This window comes from Tenebrio molitor, chromosome 2, assembly GCF_963966145.1.
Source record: "Tenebrio molitor chromosome 2, icTenMoli1.1, whole genome shotgun sequence".
Classification (NCBI taxonomy): Eukaryota; Metazoa; Arthropoda; class Insecta; order Coleoptera; family Tenebrionidae; genus Tenebrio; species Tenebrio molitor.
The window spans coordinates 23,254,912-23,278,230 of NC_091047.1; the positions used below are offsets into that span (position 1 = coordinate 23,254,912).

Consider the following 23,319-nt stretch of genomic DNA (forward strand, 5'->3'; position numbering starts at 1 on the left):
AGTGATATAAAATAAAAATACATTTTTGCATCATTTTTGGAAAATTTTGGGAATGGAGAAAACCGAGCGCATGCGCAACTGACAGCCGGCTCGACTCTTCACTGCTTTATATGTTAAGGTTGGGCTCCATGACCATGCTGTGTTGCTGTGCTGTGAGTGTGTCTGATTCGCAGTGGCCGTCTGGGAGTCTGCCTTTATAATTAACACAAATCAAGTCCCAGTTAGTGAACCTGATCTAATTGTTTTTCGCTCAAACTGTGAATTGTGATGATGGACAAACGCGAAACGGACAATTTTTTAACTCGTTCGTGCGTATTACATCTGTAAAGTGAGGTTCTGTGGTAATATTAGCACGAAACGGTGAGGTTATTGGCGTCTGGTGCACAGTTTTTGCCCCCTTAATTACGCCTTTTGGTACGTATTAATCATTTTCTGTGGCAGCAGACCACTTCGGTTGCTCGACATCGGGTCGGATTCACGGTTGTCATATTATTTATTTTCGTTTTTGATTGATCGTGAGACATTTAATACCTCCTTGCTCTTTTATGGTGATGAAGATGTGTCCACATCGCCGCTTCGCATATCGCCACGTGAAGGCCTATTTAAAACCGCCTCAAGACGTCAACTCCACCGACTTACAGCACGCATTGCATTCAACACGGAGTTGTGAACACCTTTTGATTTAATTTAAACCCGTCGACTTCATTCTTGGAATTATTTCAACTCTACGTGTCTGAACCAATGGTGTCTAGTCACGTGACGCTAGTCTCTAGACCTGTTAAGTCATGTCTAGACCTGACTTAACCGGTTTTGACAGGTATGACAGTACTTAAGCACATCGATTTTCTTCTTTTGGTTTTTTATACCGACCTAATGATCTCGTTCGAGTTTATATTTAGCGTTACTGTAAACATTAGCAATTTGTCGACAGTTTACTTCGTTACACTGTCACATTTTATCAGGCATCGTGTTAGCTCAGTTGTGTTCCAATTAAATGAACCAAGAGAACAGTTATGTTTTCCATATTTAAATGGGTTCAATAGAAACGGGTCGTGTGAGTAGGTGGTGAAGAAAGTGACTCACTCGAATTATCCATGGCTTGTAGAAATTTTTTCTTTGTAAACGTAAACAATTTTATACAACAAGTTATTGTAATGAAATTTCATATAATAGATATGGTTTTTGCCGACTTTGTTGCAATAAATCTCAGATTATTATTCATGTGATGGCCATGAATTTAATTCTCTATTACTGGTCATTAAATATTCGCTTGTCGTTTTAGTTTAATTAGTTCGTTTTATGATTCCCTGTTAAGACTCTCAAACGAGTCGGACATGTAAGTAGTAAATACTGTGATTTTTAGTTTAGTTTGTTAAAAGGTTCCAGTATTAAAAACCGGAAGTTCGGTTTATGATGAAAATAAATAGCTTGTGTGTCGTAGTCTTTGTAATGTTTTTGCTTATTTTTATGCCCATACTTTAACGAAATGAATATGAAAATGAAAGTAATAGGGCGAAATTAAGGAATTTCTTTATATACTTTGTGAATTGAGCAGTAACAATTTAATAATCTACATGGCAATGACATGAACATAAACTAACATAATTTCATATTTATCATGGCTATCTTTTTTTTGTCAACAAAATGAAACGAAACATATTGCTAATAAAATAATAATAATAATAATAAGCCTATGATTCAGTACCACATTCATGGTTAATTAAAATTCTTAAAATTTATAAAATTAATTTGGATTTGATTAACTTTTTATCCCATGTTATGACATTTTGGAGAACTACTTTAAATTTATCAATAAACAATACTAAATTAAAATCCGAGCCTATTCAAATTAAACGGGGAATTTATCAAGGAGATTCTTTAAGTCCTTTATGGTTTTGTCTAGCCATTAATCCTTTGACAAATCTATTAAATAGCACTGGATATGGTTTCAATATTAGACTTAATAATACCACACTATCCAAATTAAATCACCTTCTTTATATGGATGACATAAAACTTTATGCATCTAAAAAGAATCACATTTTATCTTTACTAACAATAACTGAAAATTTCTCAAATGATATTGGCATGAGTTTTGGTATTGATAAGTGTAAAACGCAATCAATATGTCGCGGTCATTACGAAAATTTAGAATACATATATAACTCAAGAAGGAGAAATCATTAAAAATTTAAATAAAGGAGAATTTTATAAATATTTAGGTATTAATCAATCAAATCATATTCAACATTCAATTATAAAAGAAAATTTAGAAAAACAATTTTATTTAAGAATTAAATCTATTTTAAAATCAAAATTAAACGGTAATAATTTAATTAAAGCAGTTAATACATATGCTGTTCCATTGTTGACATATTCTTTTGGTGTTATAAAATGGTCCAAAACTAATTTACAGAATATAAATATTCAAACTAGAGTTCTCTTTACAAAATTTTGTAAACATCACCCCAAATCTGCTATTGAAAGATTTAATTTACCACGGGAAAATGGTGGTAGGGGTTTTTCAAATCTAGAAGTTCTACAACATAATCAAATTGCTTCACTAAAAAATTATTTTCTCAATAGAGCTCGTGATAACACTTTTTTTAATGCTTTGGTTTCAGCGGATAAAGGTTACACACCTTTAAATTTAAGCGATAAAATAATTTCAGATATTGTTGAGCCAAATATACCTGACACTATAGCAAATATAAAACAAAAGTCTTTACATGGGAGATATTTTAAAGAACTAGAACAACCAGAAATTAATATTCAAGCTTCTCATGCATGGCTTAAAAAATCAAATATTCATCCTGAGACTGAGGGTTTTATATTTGCAATACAAGATCGTGTTATAAATACAAGAAATTATAAAAAACACATATGCGGATTACAATCGATCATTGATAAATGTAGGATTTGCGGAACTGAAGGGGAAACCATTGAACACATCATTTCTTCTTGCACCGTTTTGGCTCAAAGCGAATATAAAAAACGTCATGATATATTCGCAAAAATTATACACATGAATTTAGCTGTTAAATTCAACTTATTAAAGGATACACAACCTCATTATATTTATAAACCCGAAAGTTGTTTGGAAAATGACAATTACAAATTATATTTTGATCGTACAGTTTTAACCGACATTCATATTCAGCATAACAGACCAGACATTATTATTTTAAATAAACAACAAAAGCAAGCATATCTTTTAGATATAGCTGTTCCAAATTCACACAATATAACACAAACATATAATACAAAAATTAATAAATATTTAGAACTCTCCGTTGCTATGAGAAATCTTTAGTGTTTAGAAAAAATTTCGATTTTACCATTTATAATTTCAGCAACAGGAATAGTACCGCAATCTCTTTTTAAAAATTTAAAAATTTTGGTATATTATTATACTCATGTCACATCGTGAGGAAATTCCTTAACATTGACACAGAACATAAAACACAAAAAAGTCAAAATGTGGAGGCGAGACGCCGGTAATTATGTTGATAAGCACTGCACTATTACTTGATAGTATTATCCGTAATAGTGTATGTACTCCGGCAAAATTGCCGTGCCGCCGGGTGGAGGTGGGATAAGATAACACGAAGTGGAGGTCGTGTAAACATTATCATTACTTGATAGAAATATCCGTACTTAATGATAAATAAATCCAGCTTCGATGCCGTGTCTACCTTTTTTTAATTTTTTTTCAACGGAATAAGCCTACAGAACAAATAAAATACATAACTAATATAAATATGTACAATATAATTGAGTTACAGATAAATAATTAAACTATAAATAATCAACTTAAATATGTTTACAAAAGGTAACCAAATTTGTCTTCATAGTCTTGCTGCCAAAGTTCAAATTAAAGATGTCTAATTCCCCACCACAAAAACAGTTACACAGTCTAAAAAGAGTTAACATTGGACTACATATTATAATGGTGAAAATAGTTGAAAATGTGGTAAAAAGAATAAGCAGTTCCACATGCAATGATTATTGGCGCCATTTGAGTGTCAGTTTCACGGCGCCAATATTAATAGCACCAGTAAACTTTTCACAGTTTCGCATTCGCAAATTCGAGACTTTTCCTGATAATGATCGAAGTTTCACTTACAATGTTTAGGTTAATATAAAATTATAAGTGGAAATTTATTTCATTATTTATGATAGAAATCTAATTTAATTGCAATGCAAAAAAAATCTGCTATTAAGTCTAGTGAAATAGTAGTTTATTTAATGAGTTCGTGTGTAAATTGGGCTTTTTATGGCCCAATTTATACACGAACGAGTTGAATACGACTTAAAGGCTCCAAATCGCTTAAAATCTTTAAAATTAGCTTGACGTTTCGTTTTGACAAGTTGTGGCATTTATCAAAATCTGTTCACACAGGAGAAAATTCTCAGTCTGACAGTGTCGAGCAAAAAATGAATTTTTTGAAATATTTTTCAATTTTAGAATTTTTTAGAATATACGAGAGACGACGTAATAATTTGTTCCATAAATGTAGTTATCTGGAATTAAATTCATAAATGAAAAAATAAAATAATTATAATAGCTAATTAGGCATATTTAGTAAGTTATATTTTTTTTCTACTTTGATATGTCTTTGTGAAAATAAAAGTATAGGCCGTGCCGAAACCAAATAAGTAACCACCACCTGTTGAATTAAGTTGGTGAAAACAAAATTACACTAAGTGTATAATGGCAATTTTGATATTACTAGGATGCCAGACCAATCAAATCTAAGTACACAAGGTTGCCGGTTGATTTTTTGGGCAGAATGCAATGTTGGTGGTTATTTGATTTTGGCAAAGACTATAGTGTCACAAAGGAACGTTTTGTGAAACTGTTTTTGTTTTTTTTTATAGGTACGTATTACGTTGGTATTGCTGCAATAGCACGCTGGCCGGTGTCCGGCATCTCCATATGGCATCTCTTGCGAGCTCCTGTTAATAATTAAAACATTTCAAATTTGACAGAAATGCCACCATAACTCATGCCACACAAAAGTCCTTAGATTATTTCATAATTAGATTTTTGTGTTTTTATCAAATTAATGCCACCAAAGTAGAAAAAATAGTATATTACACTCGTTTTATAAGACACTGTGACACTCGTTCTGTTCTCCTCACTGCGTTCGTCGTGCCCCAACTCGTGTCACAATCAAGCGTCTTATAAAACTCGTATAATAATATACTATTGTATAATATTTTATCACATCTTTGTTCTGCGAAGTATCTTGAATGTTGTTTGTCACACTGTTCCTCGTCAAATAAGCTTGTGGTCTCCACAAACTTTTTGACTTTTCAAAATAACGAGCAATGGGATTTACACGAGCTATGTAATCTTATTGAACGAGTGAAGGTGTATCGAGGTAAGGTATAAATAATGTCAAAAAATCAGTTTCTTGCGCCGATAATTTTAAATTCTTTGTTTATTTTGGAAGTCTTTTAATCGAAGAGAAATTTAAATATAACTGTAAAATTTCTACCAAGATTTGAATTATCACAGTTGTCAAACATTCTGGAATTATTGTTTCGACGATGAGTCGACGTTTGTTGAATTATTTGTTGATACATTCGAATAAATCACGTCGACTGCGTTTTTATCCGGAAGAACTATTAAGAATTCGCTGAGAAAGGCATCAAGTCATTTCGTAAGTCCGCTAAAAAATTAATTGTCGCACCTTTTTAATCCATCTAAGTCATCATGGTGATTGAAGGTTTTCATTTTTTCCAAAAACTGTTTTGTGAATATTTTTAATCAACCAAGACAGTCTAGTTTTTAGCAAATCGACCATTTCCCAAGAATCCAAATTTAAAAAAATATGTATGTATCAATGAAATTACGATTTGAAAATGCTCACTTATCAAACCTGTCAACAATATCTTATTTATACAGGTTGTCCCGAAAACGGCGCACTTCCGATGCACTACGGTGTAGAAGAGATTACCATAAACGTGAGAAAAATGTTAAAAAAATTCTATTGGACTTATTTGCTGATTTGGCGGTCTATGAAAGTGGCACTTAACAGGTCAATTATTTCGAAATAAATGTATTAAATTGTCATGACAGCTAAAGTATTTTTATCTTCGTAAGGAATTTTGGCTTAAGTCGTAAATAAACCGAACAAAGACCATACTTAAAGAAATTTATTGTGATATTGTACCTGTCAATCACTAGGCGGTCTCGGAGAAAAAAATTACCTGGGGTATAGTGCATTCATTTTAAATGTTGGGTTTTGTAATAAAACTTGCCTGCTTTGACACTTGTCCGAAACTCAGTGAATCTAAAACTGTGTTCAATATATTCGGGTCCAAAATTAAAGAATGGTGGGATCGAGATCAACTTTTAGAAGACCAAGTGAAACCATTAACATTTGTTGCCAATACTGGTGAATCATCTAGTGAATTTGATTCAGATGACGATTAATTTTTTATTTGTTTACGTATTTTATTATTTATTTTTTACTTACTTTAAAAGATACATGTAATGGATACTTTACTAATTACTCTTATTTCTTTATTAAGTAATCTTATTTGTCAAATACATTATTTAAAATCAACAATCTCTTTACATTTTTTTGGTCACTGATCACAAAATGTGTTTTAATTTTTTTTACTTGTGGATATTTTAACGTCTCTTTCTTTTGCTCGTCAATAAGATGGTGAAAGTACGACGTGGTACCAGTTTTATATGAACAGAGGGATTCCTACTTTACGGTACCGATACAATGAAAATTTGCCGCTTTCGTAATTTATGGTGTTTTGAGTTTACAACTTTACCCAACGTTTAAAATGAATGCCCTATAGTACTCAAAATATTTGTCGGAGACCGTCTAGTGATTGACAGGCACAATATGACAATAAGTCGGGACTTTGTTCGGTTTATTTAGGGCTTAAGTCAGAATTCCTTAGGAAGTTACAAGCACTATACCTCTAATCGTACATATTATCACAAAGTACAAGATCACTCATTACCAATATCTAATCCTGCATAATAGAGAATTTAGAAGCTTTGGAAATCGAAAAAATTATTTTAATTCCACTACCGTAACATATCAAGGTAATGATGTACGAATATATCGCGCGTTCAAATGAAATCCTGGGCTGGGAAGGCGTTGGAAACCGTCAATTGTTGTGCTTTTTTACAGCGTGGATTAATTGGAGCATGTTGGACAGCTAACCTAAAATTTAGAGCCAAAGAAATCTTTCTTTTTTTCTTTCTTTGCAATGCTTTAGATTAAAAATAGAATAGAAAAATAGATACTTATTCTCGAAGCAAATATCTAAGGGCACCCTTTGTTCAAAACAAACATGTTCAATTCTGTCCCAATTAACAATAAACAAATGTCATTCATGTCAAACGGTGGGAAATTCAAACTTTACACTGTTCTAAACGGTTTACTTTTTCCAACGCCTACTCAGCCCAGGATTTCATTTGAACACTCGATATCTTTGTTTACATTGTGTTATCGTTAATAATAATAATAAAATAATTATTTTTTTTGTCTGAAAATTGTTTTCCATATTTTTTTCATGTAGATTTAAACATCCTCGATCAGGTATAGTTCTAACAGAGCTGCAGCGGTTTTATGGCAGGGTACCATTGTATAAACGTTAACAACACCCACAATAGGTTTAAACCGCAAGTACAACCCCTAATCGTAAATTCGTCCAAGTACTACCCTGTAAACTGACAGGTATAGAACAAAAATGATGATTGACAGGGGTCTGTTTATGTCGCTTATCGGCATTTCAACAGGCGTAATAATTACTATTGCCCTACCATAAAACCGCTGCAGCTCTGGGAGAACTATAGTAAGTAGTGAGTGCGCCATTTTCGGGACACCTGTATATTACCAGTAAGGTCCAAACAAGTGCTGAACATGATTTCATAATTATGTTTTAAAAAGTATCAAGATCAGGACGAAATTACTTTCCAGAGAATCATAAAAAAAGATCTACAAATATTTTGCCGGAATCTTTTTCTATTGATTGTTCGCATGTTGACACAATACGATATGTTGTAGGATACAAACAATGCCGATTAATATCAAATAAAGACTTGTTTTTTTGTTTTTAAAATAGATGAGTGGTTAGAAATGTACACCGCACTTTTCATTCGAAACATGATACATGACAATTTTTAATTTGACGGCATCCAGGCCGGATTTGCCTACCATCACGGATATTACTCATTCACTATCAATATTGTGTAGTTCCTTTGATGTCGCCCAACCTTCACAGATAATTCAGGCGTAAGTGCTATATCAGCACATTTATCATCTTTTTCACTGGTAAAGAGTGGTTGCAGTACGAAAAAATTCTGTGAAAGATTAAGTGTCCACCAGGTAGCAGAAACGGACAGGCGTCTTTTCCGCACCAACCATTGCTTATAACCGCAGGTATACAATTTTGGTGTATGTACTGCTTTTCCGCACTAGGAGTTCGACGAATTGCTAATTGCACTTAAGTTCTTAAATTGATGCAGATTGACGAGTGGTGCGTTCACAATCGACTTTTCAACGACAACTTTGAGGATAAATATAAATTTAAATGAACACCCCATACAAAGTATTTATAGACAGGGTGCAGGTACCTGGGAAAACCCCAGTTGGAGCACTTGTCCTGGGTGGTTCCTTGGTCACAGAATGATCACAGGTACTTGACGGGATGAAAAAACCCAGCGATGTTGCTACCCCTAATAGAGGGCAGAATTTTAGTTGGCTGTGGACTTTATCGCTATGTAGTTCAGTACAGCATACATTTAATATTGCGATTTGTCCTGAACAGGTAGGTACACTTGTAAGGAACAGTATAGTAACTTAAAAAACAGGCCGAAATGCTTTGAAATTTCAATAGCTAGACCTGGTACATATTTACAAGAAGCTAAAACATCTCAAAATATATTGATATTTTAAATTTATAATTCTGGATCTAAAAATCAAATTTTCCTGAACAGACTTATACAGTGTGGTGATAAAATAAGGAACATTTATAATTGCGTCATTTAATGTTTTCAAGCAAAACGCTCGGACAGGTCAATTTTATTTCGAAAAAGGCCATCCTGTGAGGTGCAATTTGTTTAAGTGAGGTTTTTGCGCAATGCCGTCATCACCAATTTTTTTAAATGACATACCCCCCTTTTTTCTTCTCTTTTTGATAGACCCTCCTACTACCTTACATAACAATTTTTTCGAGAAAATGACGAATTTTACTTCAAAAATTTAATTTTTAATGTAAAAATTTTAATTGTTGAATTTGCCCCTCACCAACCATTAGGGATTTACGGACACTTTGTACACTGCGCTCAATAATGGCTTTTTGTTCCATTTCAGCGCGAATTCTCTGCCGTAAATCTTGTAAATTGTTTTGTTTATTAAAATAAACCTTCTATTTTAAATAAACCCATACAAGAAAAATTTTACGTTAAAAATTAAATTAAATTTTTGAAGTAAAATTTTCTCATTTTCCCAAAAATAAATCGTTATGTAAGGTATTAATTTTTTTCATTCATAGTTTAGAATTTAGGTCTATCAGAAATTGAAGAAAAAAGTCGGAATTGTCATTTAAAAAAATTGGTGATGACGTCATTGCGCAAAAACCAATGACACCATTTAATCAAAGTGCATGTCACAAGAAGGCATTTTTATAAATAAAATCGACCTATGCGAGCGTTTTGCTGGAAAACAATAAATAACGCAATTATAAATTTTATTCCTTACTTTATCACCACACTGTATAGTGGTAGTCACTGCTGTCAACCTTACTCGTAGAAAGAAATAAATTTCAACAGACCGTAAACAAGTTGTGAACTTTTATTTTGTTTTTATTGGATATGTTGCGCGACTTTCAGACCCACTTCTACATAACACTCACTGATCTCTCCGTAATCTTTTTGAATTATGTTAATTAGAATTTGTAGATAATTTTGGCTTGAATGTCATAAATTTTAAAATCTTACGCCGCGCAATAATGATAAAACGAAATAAAAACGTATTTGCAAAGTAGTTGGATCGCTTCTCCTTTTGCGCACCATCATAAATCCCGTTGGTGTTATTTGTAAAAATTTTCGTCGAACAAAAACTATGAGTGCGCCGGTGAAATCAACCAAGTGTTGCAATAACCTCTGCCAATTCAACCGTTTGATATTTTCATGACATAATTATAGCGGCCGCGTGAAACATATTCGAAACGTGTATCAATGCAAATCACCTTCTCTTTCCACTCCGTCTCGTTACCAAAAGAGAAACTGATGCACCGTCGATCACCTTCGTCGGAATTTTAAAAGCGTGTCGCAACGACTGTCTCCTAATTATAATAAATCGACAATAATCATAAATTATTCATTTGTTTTTTCAGATCAACATGGCAGCTCATGTTATAAGCGTGTGCGTATTTTGCCTGATCTGTGCAACGCATTCTCCTTGCGGTTCCCACGCAGCCGTGGCCCACGAGGACCCCCAGGTGCACAACTTGCACCACTCGGCCAATGCGGCTCTGGTGAAGGGTGCAACCCGAGAAAAATTCAAAGAGAAAGGGCCGTGGGACAACAGTGTGTTAAGTATTAGTGATGATGACAGTAAGGTGCACGCCATCAATAAACGACACAGTGATAACAGTATTGACAACGTGAACAATAAAGATTTGTACCTCAAGAAACTGTTTGTGAAGTATGGTGACGGAAAGACGCTCACGATGGACGGTTTCCAGAACTTACTGGATCACCTCTTCGAGATCCAGTCGGGACAAGCGAACCACGCGGATGAGTCCGACGGTGGCCACACGAACGACACGGTAAGACCCGACGAGATGCTCTTCGTGTATTAATCAGAGTCAATTCCAGTGTCTTATTAATAACGCATTAATGGCACTATCAAACTCATCATCATCATCATCAAACTCCAGTGACGCTTTAAATTACACAGCCGTGGACAATCTTTGTCCCGCTCTACTCTACAGCGTCGTTTCAGGAAGTTGCGCCCGCCATAAGCACGCAGACACAGAAGACGACGACTCCAGGTTGAGCGCCACCACGTGGGTGTACTCGATGATCGCCGTCGTGGTGATCAGCACCTGCGGCGTCCTGTCGCTGCTGATAATCCCCGTGATGCAGAAGAAGTTCTACAAACCTCTGCTTCAGTTTTTGGTGGCGCTGGCGGTGGGTACGCTTGCGGGAGACGCGCTGCTGCATCTGCTGCCCCACGCCATGAGCAGCGGCCACCACCACGACCACGGCCACGAAGAGAGTCACGAGAACATGTGGAAAGGCTTCGTCGCCATGCTCGGTTTGATCCTGTTCTTCGTGATGGAGAGGTTCATACCGCTGGTGCACAGGTGGAGGAAAGGCAAGCCGACCAAGGTAATAATTGTGCAATTAAAAGTTTGATCGTTCGGTCCTACTGTGGTTTTAGGGACACTCGCATGTCAAAGTGTTGAGTAGCGGGTTGGATATCAATAAAACGGCCGACACGCAATGTATGGATAAATATAACGCGTATTCGCGTTGCTATAAAGACATCGTTGACGATCCAAGTAAGATTTGTTTTTGTGGTGGCAGGTGTATGTACAGGTGATGTTTTGTCTGCGGTCCGGTGCAGTCAAGTTTGGTCGAGTGTGTATACTACATGTGATGTTTTGTTTTGCAGATACGACTTTTTTAGAAGCCGGGGAGACGTCGAATGTCCTCGAGGAGTTGCTCAATACCAGAAAGAAGAAACCGGTCAAACAGGTAAATTTTTGGATGTCAAAAGTACATTGCAACTGTTATCTCAAATTTATCAAAATCCTTACTAGATGCGTATCTTTTGCGGTCTATATCTAATTGAAAACCTCTTCAAAGAGGATTTATCGCCTTGCAATTGCTCAACCGTTCAATAATCGTTCAAATGTTGATAGTCGTGGGAATATTTTAAATTGCGTCTTCACTTGTCCTACCTCAACCTCTTGATTGAAAAAATCTTTACTTCCTGAAATTTGGAAGCTTGTAGTTGCAACTGTTCGCCGTTTGTGCGATGTCTGTGTTGTTAACGAAATATATGAGAAAAATCAACGCGAACTTATGTTGGACAGATTTCTTGTGACCAACTTATTAATAGATATTGCAACGTTTTGCCATTTGGGGTCTTCTTGTTTTGCCTCCGACAATATTTTTACAAAAAAAGCGAAAACAAAAATGTGTGAGAAAAGAAAACCAATCGATGGTACGGTGTGTTGTGATCTATTTTTTTGTTGTTGTTTAATTCTGGTTCTTCGAGAGGAGGCCACACAGGCAAAAGAAATATTTAAATAAAACGATTGAACCCAATTCACTTAAATTTTATTTAACAAAAAAGAAGTGGTCAAATTTGGTCCGAACGAAACTTTATAAATAAATAAATAAACTTATTAAAAATATGGAACAACTTTAAACTAAATGTTGCGATGCGAACCATTATAGGATAAATGTTTGAATTGTCTCCCTTGTTAAATTTGCTCCCTCGTGAATATCCCTGTGGAATAACCCGTTCAAGTCTGCGACAAGGTTAGACGCTATTATTGTTTAATTTGACGATGGCTTTTTGTGCTCTATCTGGGGGTCCCAGAGCTAATTGAATACAATGGGCCCTGGGCGGACGATAGGAGCTGGAAAGAAACAAATATGTAAAAGAACAAGAACAAGTTAAATGCAAGATGTTGACATTTTTTAAATGGATGAATTCTTAAGGAAAATATTTTTTAAGGAAAGAGATAATAATGATTCCCAAATAATATGGAGAATTAGAAACATATTTACCTTGAAATTTACAACACATGGACAAAAAAGAGTGTCTTCGGTACTGGTGGTATCTCAAGCTGCTTCGAAGTTCAAAACCCAAGTTATATGCAGTGGTTTCGCTTTCTTCGATCATTCTCAAACACCCAACTTTCCCACCCCTCATTTGATTAAACACCCAATTCGTTCTGTTAAATTTAAAATTCGTTCTTTTAACCATTTACATCAACGTTTTCAATATTTTCAAAACTTTCCGTATCACCAAAATTTGAAATTGTTTTTAGGACCAAACCGAATTTACATAATTTGTTGTTGGATTACAAATTTGAAAGCGAATCTAAATTTCGGACTCGACACAATAATAATTATGCAACAAAAAAAATCAAAGAGAAATGAAACCGAACAAATTCAGTTATTTTAAAATTCAAAAATGGACTTAAATGCTTTTTACGCAATCACTAAAGAAGTTGTTTTTTGTTTAAATTGACCCAAATCTTTGACCTGAGGTAAACGTTCTGTGTAGTAGAAAATTTGAAATTTACCACCCAAAAAATACCAATCATAATCAAGACGGTAATTGGGCCGTATCACGACACCGTTATTAAAGTTGCCGATAACCAAAGTCGTGATTAAAGTAAACATAAAACGATGTAGATTTATGCAATTGTAACCTGCCAGAAAGAGATGAATTCATCACCAAGGTAATTAGAGTCATGATTAAATTTAATAAGGGTGCCGTGATATGGCCCAATGACAATAAAGTATGGATTACAATTTTTTTTTTTGAAATGACAAAATGATGGCATTTTTTGGCCGGCATAGTACTATGGCGGACAATAAATTTAGGCCGGCCTGTCATTGGCTTGACATCAAAATGTGAAGCTGGCATTATGTATAGTCCTACAGAAACTCTAGTGGAATTCGACTTTGGTTGTGAATTTATGTTTGTCACTTGAAAAATAGAATTTTATGCTGCAGCAATAATCCTACAGATAAATGCTAATGAGGTTCGCCAGTTTGTTGGGGTTCGCAACGTTAGCTTCAGGCAGGGATGTTACAGGTAGTGGTAGTTGTATTTATGACAAAGGTTATTATTTGATGATAAAATCTTAATCTTCGGTTGTTGTTGTTAAATTTACAACCAAAGTCGAATTCCACTAGAGTTTCTGTAGGACTATACAACTAACCCCATTTTCGATTTTTGTCATTCTTGTTATCGTGACAGCGATAATCAAAATTAAAATTGGGAAAAGAAGCGTGCACCAGAGAGAAGTGATAGGTACTACAAATTAGTTATGCTACTGCGTCATGATCTGTAAGTTACGAAAAGGGCGAAGGAAACGCCAAACAACTTGAAAACCTTCAGTTTGACAAACTGACATCAGTCATAATGACAATAAATGGTCGCTTGCATTGTCTTTTTTGAAATGTCAGAAATTTACCGGCCTAAATTTATTGTCCGCCATAGTACTATCGCGGCCAAAATACTTTGGTCGTCACTTTTTGACACTTCAAATGTAAATCAAGTATTAATGTCAATATACATGACAATTTCAAATTATTCTTGTCAAAAATATGGCACCTTCAGTTTTTGATAAATATAGAATCGTCTTACTTGCTTCTGAAGGTTGTCTAAACCGCGACCATGTTGATCTTTTGCTTTTGAACCCTGCCTCCGCAGCTGGGATTTACCCCACCCGTATGACACTGATAGATTAAAATAATTTTGACAGTAGTAAAAAATAAGGTTAAACATCCTAAAGTTTGCTTTACAATTGAATGTCATTTATGTCACATTGACGACCAAAGTATTTTGGCCGCGATAGTACCAATTCTCAGCTATATGGCAAAATAATAACGATTAGGAAACGACGATTTTTTCCACATTATTAATTTGTATGGAGACCCAACTTATACACGCCAACTGCATAGGGCAGTAGGTACTTCGATTTTTGAAAAAATGTTTTGTTTTTTATATTATTAAAAAGGGAATAAAAGCTAGACGGTCCACCTTCTTTAAAAAAAATAATAAACTGGCACGTTTTGCTCGTAGCACAACTACCTACCTTTCTAGATTGTTGTTCACACAATCTATAAGTTAAACCTACCGCCCTAATGCGGTAAGTAATTAATGACATAATTAAGTAATCAATAATATTTTATTTGAAATTGAAGGTACAATTTGTGTAATTAATAGTAACTGGAAGAGAATTATTTGAAACTGACACTTCTTCTAGAAATATTTGTGTCATTATTCAAAATACTCTTGTCAAAAAATTGCTTCAAAGTCAATTCATTTCGTATAAGCGATTGTGCGAAAAAAAAAATAAAATAAAAAATTTGTTACACAGTCTAGGACTGGTTTTACAAATCTATGAGGGGCATGATGACCAACTCAATAGACCGGGACCAATGGCTTAACGTGACTTCCGAATCACGAGACAGAATATAGCCTTTTTTTTTTTTTTTTTTTAGTTTTAAATTTCGCCCTGGGTCGGAATCGAACCCGCGACCCTTGCGTCCCTGAGCCGAAACGGACTCCCTTAGGCTATATTCTATATTATTATTATTGAAGGCTAACAGGCATTATGGACTATACGGTTATTAAGTGTCATAACAGAATCTCGTAAGTTGAAAAATCGAGACGAAGTCGAGTGCTTGGTCAACTTATGATGATGTGCCAGAATAAATTGAAACAAAATATTTAGTGTTTCGACCGAGATTTGATAGTTTTCAATTTTTAAAAGAAATGCAATTAATCAAACAGTGAGTTGTAAAGAATGCCGTTTTAGACTTATCGATGGATTTCAGAATGCTCCTCACGGCAAAGGGGAGGTGCCGAAACTGGAGGCTGCTATAACCAAAGAGAAAGAAAACGGCGAAACGAACCAAAACATGACCGAATGCCCCAACGACCTCAACTCGTCCAACTGCACAGAAGTCAACAAAATGTTGCCTCACATTGAGGTTACGGCTCACGAAGAGCCGGAGGCCGACTACACTGTCATACTGACCGAACACGGTGCCGCCCACCACGGCCACTCTCATCTGCACGGTCACGTCCACGCAGCCCCGCAGAACTTCTCTTCGGTGGCGTGGATGGTCATCATGGGCGACGGTCTGCACAATTTCACCGACGGCATGGCGATAGGGGCTGCATTCTCCGGAAGCGTGGCCGGCGGGTTTTCGACGGCGGTTGCGGTGTTTTGCCACGAGCTGCCGCACGAAGTCGGCGATTTCGCCATGCTTCTCAAAGCGGGAATGAGTATCAAACAGGCGCTCACCTACAACATCATCTCGAGTGTCCTATGCATTCTGGGGAACGTGTTGGGAATCTGGCTAGGTTTGTTGTCGAAGTTGAGTCGTCCCGTTTTATTTTGTCGTATGATGTTCCAGGTAAGACGGAAGTTGCGAGTTCTTGGGTGTTCGCAGTGGCAGCTGGGACTTTTATCTATATCGCGTTGGTTGATATGATCCCCGAACTGAGTTCTGCGCACGAAGATGAAGGGAATCTCATACAGTGTATTCTACATTTAAGTGGTTTACTCTTAGGTTTCGGAATAATGACTTTAATTGCACTCTACGAACACGATTTGAAAAATATATTTAGAGATTAATGTTTTTTAATTTTTAATGATAATGGCTGTTTTAATCTAATTAGCGAGTTGGTCTTGATGTGTAAGCGTTCCTCGATTGATCCAATTTTTACAAACAACTATTTGTCGGCATCCATCCCCTCTTCCTTCCGCTGCTATCATCTGTCAATAGGTTAGCTGAAATAGATATACACTTACATGGAAAAGAAACGTACAGGCAAAAATAAATAAAGTTTATTTAAATAATCAAGTTCATTTCACTGACGTAAAGATTCAATGTTTCGGATCGCTCTTGATTTTGAAAATTTTGGCGGGAAATTAAAGACTAAATACTAACGTGTAATCAATAATAATTAAATACAATATCACGTAACAAATTGAAAGCAATTCGCAGCACAAAATGCGATTTCAAGAAAATATGCTGAAGGAAAAATATATTTGAGGTTAAGTACGCGACATTTTGAATTGGTAGTACTGAACTACTGAATGTCAGTGGCATTCGTGCAAGAGACATATTAATTTATGTTCACATTTATAAAATGAAATACCATGCCAAGTAACATTATTTATTAGAATTTGAATCTATATAAATTAAATTTAATGAATTTGTTTCGTTCGGCTTGCGTTTTCAATGCCTTTTACAATTGAACAAAAAGTTTTCCTATTGGAATGTTACTTCCGAAATGGTCAAATACAACACGACAGTACATGGCTGTATCCAATGAAAGAGTGTATTCGCGAATTTGCAAAACAATTTCCAGAGACTAATGTCGCATATGACACTTTAACGCAACACATTCGTCGGCTAGTACACAGATTTAGGAGAACTGGCTGTATATGCAAAGGAAAGGCGCCTGGTAGGAAAACTGTTTTAACAGATGAAGCAATTGAACGTATTCGACTTTTGCTTCAAGAAGACCCTGACGCGTCATGGAGGAAATTATCCAAGCTGACAGGTCACTATACTTTATTTTTCATTGAATGTACAGTGAACATGTTTGTTGTTAGGTTTATCCATCGCGACATGCCAAAAAGTAGTAAAAAGAAGTTCAAGAGAAGGAAAAAAGCACAAAGGTCACAAGAAGTACTTAAAAAATGTGAATAATTCAATCAAGTTTGAAGTAAAGGAGGAGGTGAAGGAAGAAGTTAAAGAAGAGAATGAAGAGATGGAAGTGGTGGAACATGACATTAAAGAAGAGCCAGTTAGTTAATTAACCGTTAAACAGCTTAATAATAAAATTGGTATTTTTCTGTCGATGAAATAATCCACTGTCAACTGTCACATATCTGTCAAAATATAGGTTAGGTACGAACGAGTTGACACGTACAATTTTGAAATAAAAACAATATTTATTCCGAAGAGTATTATTATTTACACTTTTACAACTTTCAGAATTAGTAGTTTTCATTGTATTCTCGAAATATTTATATTTCCTGGACCTTGGAAAATGGAGGGATCTCTGCTGGTAAGTTTAATTGTCATCATGTTAGGAACGAAATGTAACGTGTATATCACATCAGGAACCCACTTTGTACATGGTAAAAGGTATCGCCATCCTCGACAACGACGGCAACAGAATTTTGGCGAAATATTACGACAAGAATGTATTCCCTACAGCAAAGGAACAGAGAGCTTTCGAGAAGAATCTGTTCAACAAGACCCACCGCGCCAATGCCGAAATAATCATGTTGGACGGATTGACGTGCGTGTACCGCAGTAATGTCGATTTATTTTTCTATGTAATGGGCAGCTCACATGAAAATGAAGTGAGTTACGACAATTTGTTCAGTAATTTTTATTAACTCCTGTACATTTCTAGCTGATCCTGATGAGTGTGTTAAACTGTCTGTACGATTCCGTCAGTCAAATTTTGCGCAAGAATGTCGAAAAGCGAGCAGTCTTAGATTCGCTAGATATCGTCATGCTAGCGATGGACGAAATTTGTGACGGAGGGTGAGTCTGAACATGTAGATTTCAAAATTGCATTGTTGTTTCGTAGGATTATAATTGATGCTGATTCAAATTCAGTGGTGTCCAGAGTGGCACTCAGAAACGACGACATTCCGCTAGGGGAGCAGACTGTAGCCCAGGTAACTAACGCAGTTCATTCGATATTTTGGTAAATAAAGTTTTGTGCTTTTCTGTGTATGTTATTCTAGTTAAGTGATCTCAGTTGACTCAGCTTTTAATCTAGTAACAAAATTAATTTATTTATAGGTAATACAGTCTGCTAAAGAACAACTCAAGTGGTCTTTACTTAAATAATTTAAATTGCTGTAAGAGTTTGCATTGTAATAAAATATATTTGTACTAGTAGCTAGCAATGTTCTTGACTCTCTCTCTGACGATCATCTCGTGGACGCTGTCAAACACTTTCTTCACATTTTGTGTGTCTGTAGCGATAGTGTGATGTATGTAAACATCTCGAGGCGGCAGTCTCTCTTCTATCGCGGCCCTCGTGATAGGATTGTAATTCGTAATTGTCACTTCTATCCTCGACAGTTCCTGCAATTTCAAATTACAACAAATCTAGATTCGTTTCGTCTCACTTGCTGTGATTTTTTTCGTCAGAAAAGCCTTCGCCCTGTCGAATTCCGATTTGGACGTGTCCTGGAAGTTGCTGTATTCTGGAAAATATTTCTCCAGCTTCCTGCCTTGTTCGATTTTCCGCTGGAACAAGTCTTGCTTGTTCAAGAAGACAATCATGCCGGCGTCTCGTAGAAATCTGCTGCCGGAGATGTCCTGAAAGACTTTCAGCGCCTCTTGCAGGCGATTTTTTGACTCGTCTTCTCGCAGATTTTGGTCGAAATCGCTGGCGGCTATTATAAACAGGATGGCGTTTATCCCTTTGTCGAACACTTGTATCCACTTCCTGCGCTCCCCTCGTTGGCCGCCCACGTCATACATCAAGAAGTTGACGCTGCCGCCCCCGTACCTCTTCGGTACCGGCACGCTGAATTCAATTTCTGAAATGGAAGTGGTGCGAATTCTGCAGAACAAGATGTCTAGGGTTGTGGGGATGTAATCTGGCCGTTTGATATCGTCGACGCGGTCTAAAAAGCTACATTTCATTTGTTAGAAGAAAACGTTGTTTATCACATCTGTTTCAGATTTAAAATTGCTTATCGTCATGAGTCTGTCGCTAAGTACACTTACTGTTGAGCGCTGTCAATCAACTGGTACTCGTTTGATCGCTGAAATGCCTTCTGCACGCCGTCATCACTCCACAATTTCTTCACATGTTCAAAGTACTCCTATTTTCATAAAAAAAATAAACTGTGATGGATTTTGCAAATTCTTGTCTCACCTCGGTGTAATCCGAAGGTTCCTTTGATCCTAGATTTAAGATAAATTCAGCGCTGGCCTGATTGTCTGGATTTTCCAGCTGTACAGGAGGGTCGAGTTTGTCCATGTTGCCCACGATGTCGTGTATAGATTCGTGAATATTTTGTTTAATGTAGGGTATTTTTTGTTTTTTCTCTCTGAAATTTGCAAAATAGATTTGAACTTGTCACTGGTGATAATAACTCACTCGTTGGAGAATCCACTGATGTGCAGTATTTTCATCTGTTTGATAATCGTCGTTTTTCCAGATTCTCCGGTTCCCAACAGCAACAGTTTGGTCGCTTTGCTGAAGCGTTGGTCGTGTTCATACTCTTCTTCATCTATAACGGGTTTGGAGCCGCATCCGAACATTTCACTTTTTTAAATTAACATCTAGGGAGAAACTAACTTCACAGCTTAATGCCAGACTTATCTGATTATTTATCGAAATTCCTTAATCTTATCTGTACGAGCGGATCCTCGTTGAGGTAAAAATAATGATATAGATGCATCGTTTAACAAATGCTTAATTCTAAATTAGAAAAAGTCTAAAGACATTGAACCAGTTCTTGACATTTGTTGAAAATTATTGTATATTTGGATGATGTGGGAGGATGAATCAAATGACTTTGTGAATGGAAATAGTTGGTCTTTATGACTGTCGATAAGATTATGCCAAACAAGAAAATTTGTCGTTTAGCAAATTGATAACATAAGTAGATTATCTATTTGTCTGCTCTTGAGCAGCCGGAAATTGATTAAGTTTTAAAAATCCACAAACCTTGTTTCCACTGAACAAATTCAAGATAAAAACAAAATTTTAGAGGTGTAGTACCTAAGCACCTATACGTGCTGTGATGTCGTTGGAAACATATCATCTTTAATGTAGGTATCTACTTATAGTATCACATCATTGAGACGAGTGGTGGTTTTACGTCTCTGTCTGTTCTATACAATATAATAATAGCTTGTTATTCTACTGATTCGATGATGTGATTAAATGAACTACTAGAAAGATATTATTGTCATAGAAGAGAGGAGATTTATCTAATTCTCAGGCTTAAAGTCTATGTCAGGATTTTAAAAAATAAGCAAACGATTTTAGGTGATTTAAGACTTTTAATACAAGTTTTATGATCACTTCTCTCTTTTTTATTTTTTTGTCTTCTTATTGCAACGTAAATGTTTCGAATGAAATTTTTGTTCGGCACTTCATATAAGCTGAAATTTTCTTAAATTTAAACATTTTAATGCAAATGTAATTTTGTTAAGAGACTGTTGCAATTTACTGTTGAATACTCTACCTTTAATGGGTCCTAAGGCGTCACTTTAAGCAAATGACCATTATTCGTTAAACATTTGGATGTGGGTTATAAATCTTCCGGAACAAGCCAATTTTAAATACTTACAATTTTTTAAAAGTGACTAGGTAGGCCTATCATTGCAAGCCTACACTTCAGAGGAGATTCTTCTAAGGCAGCGATTTAGGGCGGTATTCTACCTATCATATCAAGTGAGGACGAAGACCTAGGAAAAATAAATTTTCCCTTTTTGATAGTTTTTATTACCTAGGTTTTAATAGGTTTTCAATTTTTTTTTTTAAATTTGTATATTATTTTATACTTTTTAGTCTTTGGAAAGTGTGTAATTTTTGTTACATTCAATTAAATCGTGTAGTACCTATACACCCCACAATTAATTCATTAATATAGGTATTGAATTGTTATCGGAACTACATAAGTATATACCTACCTACGTTTCAAGTCGAATGTTTATGTGAAAGTGGGTGAAAACTGGATTACCAGACTTGGTCCTAACTAATTAACTAACTAACTAACAATATGGGGTTAAATAAAAGTTTGTACAAATCTAAACCTTTTCTCCAAAATCAAACAAGACTGAAAAGCTATTGAAACGGGATGGACTAGGAGGTGTAGTTTTTAATATGAGAATTTATATGCGAATCACAATCGACAATAAAATGAAGAAAACTTTAAGATCACCTGCCTGTCATAATGTTCTTCTAGGCTAATTTTGGACTAACTTTTTGTGATCAATGACAAGAAGTGATGTTCCAAAAAAGAAATGTGTTTAGGAGTTAGAGAATTAGTGAAGATATTCTTCGTGAGACGACAGACAAAAGATGCCGTTTATGAGGAGCAATAGGAGAAGAGGAAAATCAAGCTAAGTACATCGAATTAGTCAGTTAGTTTATTATCACAGAAGATGATATGCATAACTGATATTAATTTGTAATAAATTGTATTATGAATCAACACAAATATATGTATTATTACATATTATGGTAGGTACGGTTTTATATGTACAGTGGCGGCCATTAATTTGGAAACACCAAGATTTTTCTATTGTAAATTGTTTGTCACTTTGACAATGTTATTGACATATCAATTTCGGCTGCGACAGTCTGTTGAATGCGCTCAACGATGACATGAGTGATATGAGTTCATGACATAACGCTTACACTATCAAATATTAGAAATATCCAGTAAACTAGATTAGGCCGGTGTTTCCAAATTAATGGCCGCCAGTGTACAATTAACAGATGACGTAATTATAATCCATGTAGGTACAAAATCCACAGATTAAGATTTAAGACAGAATCTAAACACTATTGTCGTTATAGTCTCTTCATTGTATTCTGATGAAAGACGTTTTGTTGGAAATTCTCACTTTCAGGGTTGAAGCGTGTTTACTCAATTTTGATTGTTATGTCAATTTTGACAATGTGAATGTCAGATTTACCGACAAAACATTCAAGAAGTTTTAAAAATCAGACAAATTGAATAGAACGAGGTTTTAATTAATAAAAAATATAAAATAAATAAATAAAAATTAAAAACTTAATATTTTGTCATTCCCCGATTGACCCCTATGACTTTGTTTCTTTGAGCGCATAGAAAGGGGTAACGAGTGCTTCGGTTATAGCAGTCAAGAGCTCATCCCTGTTACGAAACACCAACCGACGCCGTTGTAAATTCCTTACAAGAAGGCCCCACATGTTTTCTATGGGATTGAGATCTGGACTGCGACTTGGCCAGTCCGGGACATTTATATTATGATCCTCAAACTAAGTCGCCACCCTATGAGCAGTATGAATTGAACAGTTGTCGTGTTGAAAAATATAATTTCCATCGGGATAAGTGGCTAACACAGAGGGCAACATGACGTTTTCGAGGATCCTAATATAAACGTCACTGGTCAATCTTTTCTCGACATGCACCATTACACCAGGACTAATTGCAGAAATCCATGTCCACATTGTAATGATTTGTATACATTACTTTTTCCGCCAAATATTTGAACCTGCGCAAAACGGTAACAAAGGTGGTCGTGATCGTCATCGAATCGGAGGAGCCCTACGTTGTGATTTTCTTTTGGCGGAAAGGTTCGGAATGCAAACGGTGAGGGTTCCAGTTGGAAGAGTGCCGCAAATAAAACACACATGTGAGGGACGCAAATACCTTTTATTAAAAATGCCTGTAATAACTTTGATGAAAAAGAAATTGAAACGAATACAAAAGACAGAAATTAAGGTTAACGAAGTACAAGAAATTAACTAGTTGAGTACATCACAAAGATAAACGACAAGATGAATGCAACAATATTTA

At 35.5% G+C, this 23,319-nt stretch overlaps 3 protein-coding genes and 1 long non-coding RNA gene across 6 annotated transcripts; 2 read left to right on the plus strand and 2 right to left on the minus strand.

Moving 5' to 3' along the window:
- The first annotated feature begins 136 nt into the window (after positions 1-136).
- Positions 137-11,745, plus strand: LOC138124109 (zinc transporter foi-like). Its single transcript, XM_069039058.1, has 4 exons — positions 137-414; positions 10,378-10,812; positions 10,862-11,377; positions 11,664-11,745. The coding sequence occupies exons 2-4, from the start codon at positions 10,384-10,386 to the stop codon at positions 11,676-11,678; spliced, it is 960 nt and encodes a 319-aa protein (XP_068895159.1). The 5' UTR covers positions 137-414; positions 10,378-10,383; the 3' UTR covers positions 11,679-11,745.
- A 572-nt stretch (positions 11,746-12,317) lies between these two features.
- LOC138124122 (uncharacterized) lies at positions 12,318-16,773 on the minus strand. Its single transcript, XR_011157009.1, has 2 exons — positions 12,791-16,773; positions 12,318-12,639 (listed from the first exon to the last, which is right to left on the minus strand). It is a non-coding gene; the product is annotated as an uncharacterized lncRNA (long non-coding RNA).
- A 103-nt stretch (positions 16,774-16,876) lies between these two features.
- Positions 16,877-22,555, plus strand: zetaCOP (COPI coat complex subunit zeta). 3 transcript variants are annotated; one of them, XM_069039069.1, is made up of 6 exons: positions 16,877-17,321; positions 17,374-17,831; positions 17,887-18,132; positions 18,186-18,319; positions 18,366-18,456; positions 21,718-22,555. In XM_069039069.1, exons 2-6 carry the CDS (start codon positions 17,814-17,816, stop codon positions 21,748-21,750), a joined length of 522 nt encoding a protein of 173 aa, XP_068895170.1. In that variant the 5' UTR covers positions 16,877-17,321; positions 17,374-17,813; the 3' UTR covers positions 21,751-22,555. The 3 variants fall into 3 exon arrangements, with proteins under 3 accessions (XP_068895170.1, XP_068895169.1, XP_068895168.1); XM_069039068.1 differs by lacking the exon at positions 21,718-22,555 and adding an exon at positions 18,584-18,682 and having other exon boundaries at positions 18,366-18,485; XM_069039067.1 differs by lacking the exon at positions 21,718-22,555 and adding an exon at positions 18,584-18,682.
- Galphaf (G protein alpha subunit f) lies at positions 18,550-20,480 on the minus strand. The gene is made up of 5 exons (XM_069039054.1): positions 19,899-20,480; positions 19,674-19,848; positions 19,523-19,620; positions 18,920-19,427; positions 18,550-18,871 (listed from the first exon to the last, which is right to left on the minus strand). Exons 1-5 carry the CDS (start codon positions 20,060-20,062, stop codon positions 18,677-18,679), a joined length of 1,140 nt encoding a protein of 379 aa, XP_068895155.1. The 5' UTR covers positions 20,063-20,480; the 3' UTR covers positions 18,550-18,676.
- Positions 22,556-23,319: the final 764 nt, after the last annotated feature.

What these genes read in the sequence shown, in the direction of transcription:
- LOC138124109 (XM_069039058.1), top strand. Translation starts at nt 10,384, where the DNA reads ATGGCAGCTCATGTTATAAGCGTGTGCGTATTTTGCCTGATCTGTGCA. An exon ending in GTGGCCACACGAACGACACG is followed by an intron (nt 10,813 to 10,861) that starts GTAAGACCCGAC and finishes AGTCAATTCCAG; the next exon opens with TGTCTTATTAATAACGCATT.
- zetaCOP (XM_069039067.1), top strand. An exon ending in GACGAAATTTGTGACGGAGG is followed by an intron (nt 18,320 to 18,365) that starts GTGAGTCTGAAC and finishes GTTGTTTCGTAG; the next exon opens with GATTATAATTGATGCTGATT. An exon ending in GGGAGCAGACTGTAGCCCAG is followed by an intron (nt 18,457 to 18,583) that starts GTAACTAACGCA and finishes ATTTATTTATAG; the next exon opens with GTAATACAGTCTGCTAAAGA.
- Galphaf (XM_069039054.1), bottom strand. Translation starts at nt 20,062, where the DNA reads ATGTTCGGATGCGGCTCCAAACCCGTTATAGATGAAGAAGAGTATGAA. An exon ending in ATCAGTGGATTCTCCAACGA is followed by an intron (nt 19,849 to 19,898) that starts GTGAGTTATTAT and finishes TGCAAATTTCAG; the next exon opens with AGAGAAAAAACAAAAAATAC. An exon ending in TTGATTGACAGCGCTCAACA is followed by an intron (nt 19,428 to 19,522) that starts GTAAGTGTACTT and finishes AATGAAATGTAG; the next exon opens with CTTTTTAGACCGCGTCGACG.